This window comes from Geospiza fortis, unplaced genomic scaffold (genome assembly GCF_000277835.1).
Source record: "Geospiza fortis unplaced genomic scaffold, GeoFor_1.0 scaffold8, whole genome shotgun sequence".
Lineage (NCBI taxonomy): Eukaryota > Metazoa > Chordata > Aves > Passeriformes > Thraupidae > Geospiza > Geospiza fortis.
Genome location: NW_005054414.1, coordinates 259771 through 270326, shown reverse-complemented (window position 1 = coordinate 270326; position 10556 = coordinate 259771). Strand labels below are relative to the sequence as shown.

The 10556-nt window shown below is 44.0% G+C and overlaps 1 protein-coding gene across 1 annotated transcript in view; it reads left to right on the top strand.

Annotated features, from left to right (window-relative positions):
- The window catches only part of WEE2 (WEE2 oocyte meiosis inhibiting kinase), a 17127-nt gene extending 12764 nt beyond the window's left edge, over window positions 1-4363 (top strand). The window contains 5 exon segments of the mRNA XM_005426391.2: window positions 739-802; window positions 1673-1813; window positions 2450-2537; window positions 3057-3145; window positions 4191-4363. Coding sequence (XP_005426448.1) covers window positions 739-802; window positions 1673-1813; window positions 2450-2537; window positions 3057-3145; window positions 4191-4237 — 429 coding nt within the window. The 3' untranslated portion in view covers window positions 4238-4363.
- The last annotated feature ends 6193 nt before the right edge of the window (window positions 4364-10556 follow it).

Here is a 10556-nt window from a genome sequence, read left to right as displayed (position 1 = left end):
CCCCTTCTTCTTGGATGGAGTATTTGTTAGAATAATGGCAGTTCCTGTACAGCTTTCCCATTTGCAGTACTAAGAATTTTGTGTACTCGACTTGCCTTGGGAACAAGGGTGTCAGTGCATCCACTGTTCATCCCAGTGGATGGATGTACTTTTTGGAGCAGAACCATCAGACCTGTTTGTTTCCAAAGACTAAAGCTCAAACAAGTAAACCCCCACTCTCCTACAATTAGAATAATGGCAGTTCCTGTACAGCTTTCCCATTTGCAGTACTAAGAATTTTGTGTACTCGACTTGCCTTGGGAACAAGGGTGTCAGTGCATCCACTGTTCATCCCAGTGGATGGATGTACTTTTTGGAGCAGAACCATCAGACCTGTTTGTTTCCAAAGACTAAAGCTCAAACAAGTAAACCCCCACTCTCCTACAAACCTCCTCCCCTCTTATTTACATATTACAGAAAAACAGTCATTACTGCATGTCTCAAAAATAACTGCTGGAGGTGTACCTTTGGGCCACGCTTTTTTCTAGGCACTCTTTAACTGTGATTTAACCAGATGTTCTTTAAATAATCTTACTAGTTTCATTTGGCTGAACAGATTTCTTTCCTCAGGTCCCCCATTAGTTACCTGCCAAAGAACATACTTGCAGAGCTTTTGCAAGTTCTCAGAAAATGAGCTGTGAAGGCTTGGGAATGCTGTTCCTAGTTTGTGTCTTGGAAACTCACATTTCTCTGTTCCTTCAGGTGCTCCGCCAGTTTGTAAGACATGACTCTGATACGGTTAACTCACTGGTACTTGAGAGATGTAAGTACCTCCTGAGATGCAATTTAGTTGTTAGTCATTGTGTTTATCTCAGTTGTAGGACATCTGAAATAGGGCAGGAGAGAAGCAGTAGGAATGGTGGCTCCTCAGAATGTGTTGTTTCAAGTACATGGAGTCTTGAGTGGCTTCCTGTCTGGTCTCTCTCAGCTGAATCAGTATTTTAGGGGGAAAAGAAGAAAACCCTGACCAAGACTACCACCTGTGTAGGGCAGATAGTTATGCTTTATCTGTGGCAGTGGTTTGGCTCTGCTTTTGTATGGTTTCTGAACCTGCCTTCAGGGGTCTTGTGTGCTTGTTCCTCAGACTCCTGGGGCCCTTGTGTGTGTGCTGCTGCCCCAGGTTTATACTTCAGCCTTTACTATTCACTTGACACACTCATTGTGCACAAGGGATACTTCCCTGACCTCTTCCAGTTGTCCTTGAACATGGAGAAGGGATAGACTGTGCCTGCCTAGGCCTGGTAATGGTGTAAAAACTGACTCTCTTTCAGAGGATGGAGTACAGTAATGCAACTTTGTTTCAAAGGTACTGCTGTGCACTGTGTTTTATATTATGAAACAAAAGTCACATAAATGCAGTTTAGTATCAAGTGGTACATGGATGTATCTGCGAAATAGATGGAACAGAAAGAATAAGGAACCTTTGGCTTTTTAAATCAGTTATTTCACAGTGATAATGACAGTACAGACACAGTCAACCATCTGCTGGGCCCTGAAAAAGCCACATGTCACAAGAGTGCTCAGGAGGTGCAGAAAGTTGTAATCCTGGCCCTTGAGAAAAGCTGCTGACTGAGGGCTTGCCATGTTTAGAAGCGTCATAATTCACCTGTGTGTTTGGTCTCTCTTGTTTCAGCCATGAATCGTGTTCAGCTGCTTGGTCGGGTTGGACAGGACCCTATCATGAGGCAAGTGGAAGGAAAAAATCCTGTTACCATATTTTCCCTTGCAACCAATGAGATGTGGCGGACAGGAGATAGTGAAGTGGGCCAGGGAGGTGAGTCTGCACAGCAACGTGTCCCAGGTCACGGCTGCAGGGCCAGCAGCAGCACACTGGCAAATCTCTGGGGTGCAGGAAGGCTCCTTTGAGCGCAGCAGAGATGCTGGGGCATTTGTGTGTCTCACTGATGCCCAGCAGCATATACTGAAGAGAGATCTGCTGTTGGCCTTCCTCAGGGGGAGAGGAGAGTGTGTTGAGTGGGCAGTTTGTCAGTGGTGGGGGTGTGTTGGAGGCATAGCAGGTTCTGTACTCTTACTTGTATTTCAGGATAAGAAAAATAAAGAAAAGATAATTTTCTCATTGATTCTGTCATCAGTTTGCATCTGCAGATGTCTCATTCTCAAGTTCTATTCAGTGTGGAGTGTCTGAGGGGGGAAAAATTAATAGCATGAGCACTGTCTTACAGAAAAAATAATGTCTTGGTTTGAACTGTGCTTCTGCACAAGAATTTTTTTGAATATGGGCGAGTGGAACATTTCATTCTGGAGTCAAGTGGGAGATGGAGTGCTAATAAACTTCTGTTTTCAAATCACTTCTCATAATTTGAGAATATAAATGAGTTGAAATTAATTTCTGAGTCTTATATCATAAAGAGGATTTTGCATCCAGCTCTGTTACTTCTGTGTACCTTAGGTGATGTCAGTCAGAAGACAACATGGCACAGGATCTCTGTCTTCAGACCTGGCCTCAGGGATGTCACCTATCAGTATGTGAGGAAGGGGTAAGTGAACAACAAATGTGGGTGAGGATTTAGTGCCTTAATTATGGATTACTGTAATAATTATGGTGACCAGGAATTGTAGTAAGATACAGGTGGCATAAAACAAGTTAGCAGAGCAGCTAAAAACAACTGATACAAAGCCTGTGTACTTAGATTCAGATTCTGTATTCAGCCTTTTCATCAGGAAGTGTAGTGTTAAGACAAACAGTCGTGGGCTCGAAGTGAAAGAAGGAAAATTCAGGTTGGATATATGGATGTAAACATTACTGTCAAGGTAGTAAGGTCCTGGCACAGGTTGCCCAGAGAAGCTGTGGATGCCTCATCCCTGCAAGTGTTCAAAGTCAGGCTGGATGGGGCTTTGAGCAGCCTGATCTAGTGGATGGTATTCCTGCCCATGGCCAGGGGTTGGGAATATGTGGTCTTTAGGATCCCATTTTAACCCAAACCATTCTCTGATTACAGAGTGGAAAACAGCAGCACAGTTCTCTGACCAAAATCAAATTCTTTTTTTTTTTTCAGCTCTCGAATCTTTGTTGAAGGGAAGATAGATTATGGTGAATATACAGATAAGAACAATGTGAGGCGACAGGCCACAACAATTATAGCAGGTAAGGAGTGAAGCACCAAGGTGCCCCTTGCCCTTTTAAAATGAAAAGAGAGTGGAGGACCTCTGAAATGCAGCTTGATTTGTCTTCATCCTCAGTATCCACACTCAGGGATTTAGAGAGAATGGATAGTGTGTACCAGCAGATTTCCTCTGGCACTGCTTGTGAACACACAGAAAATGAAAGTATCCAGTTGCAAACTGTTGGTGCCATCTGCTTACCCCATAGAATGGGTAAGGAGTAGACTTGTGCCTTGGGACATGACAAAACTAGGAAACTCAACTTTTTCCTTGAGCCTTTAAATAGCCAGAGCATCCTGCAGCATCTTTATCTATATGAATAGAGCTGCTCCTGTGTTGCTTTTGAATGAGGGATAAATTAATTGGGTAGTAGAGCAAATATTTCTGTTACACAAGTATGTCTAGAAAAACTAGGACAGAGGAAGAGGAAGGGGAAAAGAAAAGGAAAAACAACAGTCATATTCCTGGATGTTTCTGCAGCCTCTTTAAAAGCTAGCAGTGCTATAAATTACTGGAAGGGAGAAGCAATTATCTTTCTTAATTAGTATTCTCCTAATGGATTCTTGTTCAAGAGGCCCAGTCTCAAGGCACTTCAGAAATTCCTTAGGCTTGATGAAGTAGGAGCTTCCCATAGTCCTACAGGCTGTTGACATGGTATATAGTATAGTATGTAGTGCAGAGTGAACATGACAAAAAAAAAGGGAAATAAGCTGTAACTGATGGAGATTGTAGTCAAAGAATTAAACCAATATTTTTAAGTGGTTTTAGTGTGTTTCACTGTTCAGCAGCTTTTCATCAGCTTTAGCACACTTGTTTCGTGGTACATATGGCCACCTTGAATTGTCTGCTTTCAGGGGAGATAGAGAAGGAACCTTGTATTGGATACTGTTTTGTTTAATCAACTATTATTTTGTTCCAAAATCCACATCTTAGCAACTTACTTTAACAAAATACCTGGGCTTTATAGTGTCAAGACTTGCAACAAGGCAAAAGAATGCTCAAGATTAATTTTTTAAATTTCTTTTCAGATAATGTGATTTTTCTGAGTGATGGCTCAGTGAGAGAAAAGGTGTGATGTCCTTAGTGCTTGGATCCAGGCCATTTCATTCCTTTGGTTTTTCTGTGCTTCATAATTCTGTAGTCACATATATTGCTGTAGTTTCTTTAAGAAATAAATAAAATATTTGTTACCTGGAGGGTACTTCTGTGTGTTTTGTTCTCCCATGTGCTTTGTGTCTGTTATGATCTTTTGGATTACTTTCTTTTTTTCTTCTTAAAAGGAGAAGTATCCCAGGCATCTATGTCAGGTCTTGAGCTGATGAATATATAAATGGGGAGTCACTCTTTGCATCTTCAGCCAATTTCAAACCACCTGTCCTTGCTGCCTTAATCTCTCTCCTGTCTTGCGGGAGCCTGCCAGCCTGATCCCCTCTCACCTTTGACATCCCTCCTCTGTTCTGTAGGTGTCATTCCCTGTTTTTCCTTCTCTAAGCCAGCTGGACAGTGAGTTTAAAGCAGAACCATTGGCTTTGACTAGTGCTCAGCTGGAGATTTCTGTCACAGACCCGGAGAAGGCTTCCTGTGCATTTGCATCTGCCCCTCTGCTGATCCTAGGTATTGTCCGTCTCCAAACCCTGCTTTAGGTCTTGTTTGCTGTGGTGTTTGGCGTAGGATGACATCAGCATTCCCATCCCGTCCCTCGTTAGGGTGCTGTGCCCGTGGTTTGCCATCAGGAGGAGCTGGAGGAGCGGCTGCCTTGGCTGTGCCTTCGGGGAGTCGCGTGGGAAACATGAAAAACATTCCGGGTCCGGGATTCGCGGTGTGGGAGTGGCCCTTGTTCCACTGCGTTTTTGTTGTCACAGTGAGAGTTACTGTATTATTGGCAAGAAGTTGCTCAACTAAAAGGTGTTTAATTCTACTACACACAAAAAACAGAAGGGGAAATTCCCACTGTAATACAACATGATGGAACAGTGAAAGAAAAATATTAGAAGCGACAATTTCCTGCCTTCAGAGCTGGTGGGATTTTGTATCTCATCTATCTCTGATCCCAGTGCAGAACACATTAATGTCTGCAGCTCTTTCCCCTACAGAACTTTGGGGGTTTTTTTATGCCCTGTGCACATTGTCTGTACTAACAAAAACTTCTATTCTTTCAATTCAGCATCTATTTCTGGTTGATGTTAAAGCTCTAACAAGTATCCCAGCCTGTCACTGGCATACTGGGGTGTCAGATGTATTGCAAAGGCTTAGCTACTTCAGTGGGTTGTTATCCACAGGAGAATGTCTTTTTAAACAGAAAAGCCTGACTTTAATTCCTTTAACTACTTGTTTAATCTAAGCCTGTTGTACTGTTGTGAGAATTGCGATGGTGCTCTTGCACAATAGTGATCCAAGTAGTTTGTGCTTGGTCCACACAAATTTTTCCTCTTTGCTAAAAGCTGGGATTTATCTTGAGCTTTCTGCTAGGAGGCCTTGAGCAGATATGCTGAGCTTCTGTTCATTCAGTGGTCACCTTGTTTGCACTCTGCTGTGCTGGTGGAGCTCCTGGCAGTGCCTGTTTTGGTGTCTGGGAGCTGCCTTTCTCCTCCAGGCTCAGAGCAGGAGTGGCAGCAAGGATTCCCTTCACCACCACAATGGAGTGGCCAGAACTGCCAGAACTCTGCAGCTGCTGAATGGCTTCTGCTAATCTCTGCCCCGGCTCAAACTGGAGACAGCAGAGCTAGCACAAGGTATTAGGATTAGGTGCCAGCAAGGAAAAATATTTACTCAAGAACTCTGAGTTTTCTTGCCCTTCCAGTTCTATTTAAAGTAGCTAGTACACTTTAAAGATTGCCCTGCTACAAAGACAACACACAGTGACTTTGAGCACACACTGGAAGCAGTGTGCTGAATGTTCAGCACCGCTTGGCAGTAGGGCAGGCCTTCCCAAATGGTTCTGCATTGCCCTAGTTACAGCAAAAATAACCAGTGGCAAAGGCTTGCTGTTCATCTTGTGTCTGCTCTGCCACTCTGGGGCAAAGTTAATCTGTAACTAAGTCATTTCACTTGTGAGAAAATCCTGTGTGAAATCATTCCTATAGCATCTGGTTGGTTTCAGGGGTTTTTTATGGATAGGTATTTGTTCTGTGAGGAAATGGAATGGGAATGGTATCACCTGAATGAAATACAGTGATTCCTTGTTTGTAACTAGGCAATAAGTGTTTTCCCAGTGTCCCCTGGAAAATGGCATTCTGCTTTTTCTTGTCTGTGTTAGCATCTTGTGTAAACCTGATGAGGCAAACCCTGGCTGCTTGCATCAACCAGGATATTTAGAAGCGTTTGACCTTAACAAGGAATTTATTTTATGTATTTATGGAGATAATTACAAAAGATAAATATGGGTGACTTCTTTTTAAAATGTCAGCATGTTCACCAAGTATTTGGAGCATTTCTGAGCAGCTCTGAGGCAGAGCTATTCTGGTCTGCAAGGCAGCTCCATGACACTCAGTTATTTTTGTCAACCTGCTGTAAGGTGTAGGAAACACTCTCTTCTCTGCTTGTTTTTGTGGCTGGTTTGAGGAAGATACCACATTATTGCGCCTGTGTCACACAGCAAAGAACCCTTTCAACTTTATTTCTCATCACTCTGCAGTAATTGATCTGCCCACAGAAATTAGGAGGCATGAAGAAGTAGGAGAAGATGCTTCAGCCAAAGAAATCAAGTTCTGCTTCACCAAAATAGCCCTCCTGTTCTCCTCCTGTGTGTTCTGTGGGTTGGGGGCACTGTGTCTGTGTTCCCAAACACAGCTCACACTTCAGTTCAAGGCCAGCAGTGCCTGTGGGGGCCTGGTGAAAGCCCTTGCAGAGGGGTAGGGATTGCAAAGGCAGGAAAGCTGAATTGGAGCTCAGAGAAACCCCTGGGTACAACAGCAAGGGAGATTCTGGTAAAGGGAGCCTGTATTTCTGTCAGTGTACCAATTATGTGGGTTTAGTAACAGGCTGTCTGCAGGGCTGGCTATCCCACTTTTTTCATGTGTCAGAAAAGGAATGAAATGCCAGGATTGTGGGAAGAAAACTTTACTATTCTCAAGCTCACCTTCTATTTTTAACTCTGAAATTTCTGTGGTGGAAGCCTTTTTGCCAAGTAGTTGAGCATGTCTAAATGTACAAACTAAGGCTTGGTGTCTGTTTATCTTGGCAGTGGTGAGCTTCTCAGCACAGCAGTGTGATTTAAATCTCATTTACACAAGAAAATTGCTTTGTTAGTGCAAGTAAAGTCTTTGCACAACACACAAAGAAATAACTTTCACAGGGTTTCTCCTGAGACATCCTCATGCGGGGAACGTGTGTCAGTGTGTGTGACATTTTTCTTCTCGTTGCTTAGTCCCACGTAAAAAGTTCAGCTCATTACCATAGCTGGCCATTTCACAAAAATCCCCAGTAACTACTGTGATTTAAAATTGACTGCTGGTTTATTCTTTATATTCTTAGACCTGGAATTTGTGTCCTGCACTCTTTAAGAGGCGCTGGATTTGTTGAAGAAATCTCTAGCTGTGGCTGTTTTCTGTTGCTTTCAAGGGGTAAGGTTTTTACTGGTAGCTGGTCACAAACCTGGCAGTTCTCATCCTGTGGGCTCTGTTGCTGTTTGCTCTTTTCTTGCTGGTTGGTTTCTCAAACTGATTTGAACAGAGTGGCTGTAGAAAATGGATGGTTATCTTGATCCTGGTTGTCACAAGTCAGAAAAATGTCACCTGTAAATATTTAATGAACCTTTGTGCAGCTGACCTGATCAAGAACTGAGTAATGATGTGGTTGCAGGAGTTGTGGCTTCTGTAACCCGGATCTGCAAGGACAGCACCTTTCCTTTGCCAGCTTTGTATTTTTCCTTGCTTTCTTCTTTGATGTTTTAAGTGGTGTTTGTTTGGAGCTCTGCCTTAGCAGCCTCCTCTTTCCTAGCTGGTTTGGTTTTCTGTGTGGGCTTTCTGCTCCTTGTAGAAAGGGAGCAGAATTCTCAGGGGCTCTTCTCTTCCCTATATGTACAGACAATAACTCCCCACCCTTTTATGTTCTTGTAGATTTTTGGTCAATTTTTGCATTCTCCTCCTGTGCTGCGGGGTGAGTTCAAACCCACTTCAGAAGAGTGGGGTGAGGAAAGGGTCTTACACAGAAGAAGAAATCAAAAATGCTCTCAGAATTACATGAGTTGGAACTTAATAGTACTATTATAGCTGTTCTAAGGGAAAAGTAATGAAGCATGGAGAAACAGCCTTGATTTTCAGCAGGCTGGTAACTGTTGAAGTCCACCATTCAAATCCTCCAGGAAGCATGGGGTAAAGTTAGGATAGTTGAGTCTGTATCATGTTCTTGTAGGCTTTAAGGTGCTTTCCCCAGTGCCTGATTGCTGGTGTAGTGTCAGTCTGTGGGCAGCAACATGTGACACATTGTGTTGTATCAGCACACTTAATAATTAATATTCTCTGGAAAGGATTAGTTTCCTCCACTTTTGTCTCTTCCTTCTTGGCGCCCTGTATGTGCTGCCAGCCTCTAGCAGAACCTTGCTGTTTCAGATGTCCTTTCCCAAGAAGAACTGGTGCTGCAGCACAAACACATCAGTGTGGTCTCTGTGCTGTTGGCTGCCACCATGCAAAGCAAGTTGGTCACATTTCCTTTCACAGCCTTGGGTCATTGTTTCAGAGATGTTGAAGCCCAAAACTTATATGTAGCCTTGAAGACTAATTTTAGTAATGTGTCAGTGACTGGGCAGGATGCCCAGTTACCAATAGAATGTTTTATATTTATATTATAGCCCCAGAAATGGATAGTTTTGTGTGTCAAAACATTTCAGTGGCCAAAGAAGTCTTCCAGCATACTTATGAATTCTCAGCAGCTCTGTGTCTCACAGCAGCAGCGATGCCTCAGTACCAGTGATAAAGAGAGAGCTCCTGGGGAAGAGCAGAGGGGAAAGGGACACAGAGGAAGAAGCTTTACATGGTGCAGGAAGAGTGGAACCCTCAGGGGAAAGCACCGTGCTGTTCACCCAGGGTGCCTCAGTTTGTGTGAGGGATTTACCCAAGGGGGAAGGACAGAAGTGTGTGCCTGTGCAACTTCTTCCTTAAATAAATATTTCTGCCTGAGAAATGTGTTAGGGTGAGAAAATTCAGCCCAGTACTCAAACACCAGAGCCCCTTGTTCTCATCATGCTCAGCAAAGGAGGTTGCACTCACCCAGTCAGGACCACCTCCTTCTAAGGTGGCCTTCATTCTGTTGGTTTACAAGGCAAACATGAGTCTCCCTTTAGACTTCTCATATAGGCAAAACATTCTTTGAGTGCCCTAGCCCCAAAAAATTATCTAGTCACAGCAGTGATTTTAGAAGGTGCTAATGCCAGCCAGCAGGGTGATGGAGAGCCTTTTGTTAAAGGGATTATTCACAAGGCCTCAAAAGCTTTGAAAGGAAGAACACATCCAATGAAAACACGGAGGCTCCTGGATCAGGAACTGACCTTTACAAATTTCACAATCTGCATCTCTGGACTGGCACAATGGAATTGCTTTGATAACAGTGCCTGGCAGTACAAACAAGAAGTTTGTACCTCTGGTTGGGCTTGCCAAAGTGGAAAGTAGCAATTCAGGTACTGGTAATTTGGCTTTTCTTTGCTGCTGAAGGCAAATATCAGACTGACTTCTTTCACAATAACTAACTTAAAATAACTAATTTTTGCAGGAGATCTTAGTGTAGCTTCTGTTACACTGTTTTTTTCCCCTAATCAAACTCCAGCAGTTTAATAAACTTTAAAGCAATGAAGGTGGTGGAGTCACCACAATTTTTCCTATTTTTGTTGCTGTTGTGCTGTTAAGTGCTGGGCAATCCTTCTGGCTTTGTTTCCCTCAGAGAGTTACTCTGGGCTCTGCAGAGCGAGGGCTGGGTGACTCGTGCTGCACAGGTGCTGCCTCTGTCAGCGGGTGGAAGTGGCTGCCACAGAGGTGATGTCTCAGGGGAGCTCTGGGAGAGAGGGAACACGCCAGGAATTCCAGTTCTGCTCCTGCACAGGGCAGCCTGGCACTGTCCATTGGTGCTGAGCTGAGCCCTGCCTGAGCTCAGACAAGCCCTGAGCAATGCCCAGCTTTTTGAACCCCAAATATTTGGCAGCTTGTCACTTTTTAAGAACAATGGAATGTCCGTCTGGCCCCGGTTTGGCAGCAACACGAGTCTCAAAATACCACAATTTCCCGTTGCCTGGGATTATTTTTGCCGCCGGTTGATGAGCGCTCTGGGACCGATCTGAGGCAGGCACCAGCAGCCTCGGTGCGGCTGCCCAGGGCTGTGAAGTTGTGGTTATCAGAAGGTGCGTTCTGCCCTGTCTTCACCGAACGGGCAGCCTGGTCTCGGTCCCGGTTCCGTCCCCTCTGCCC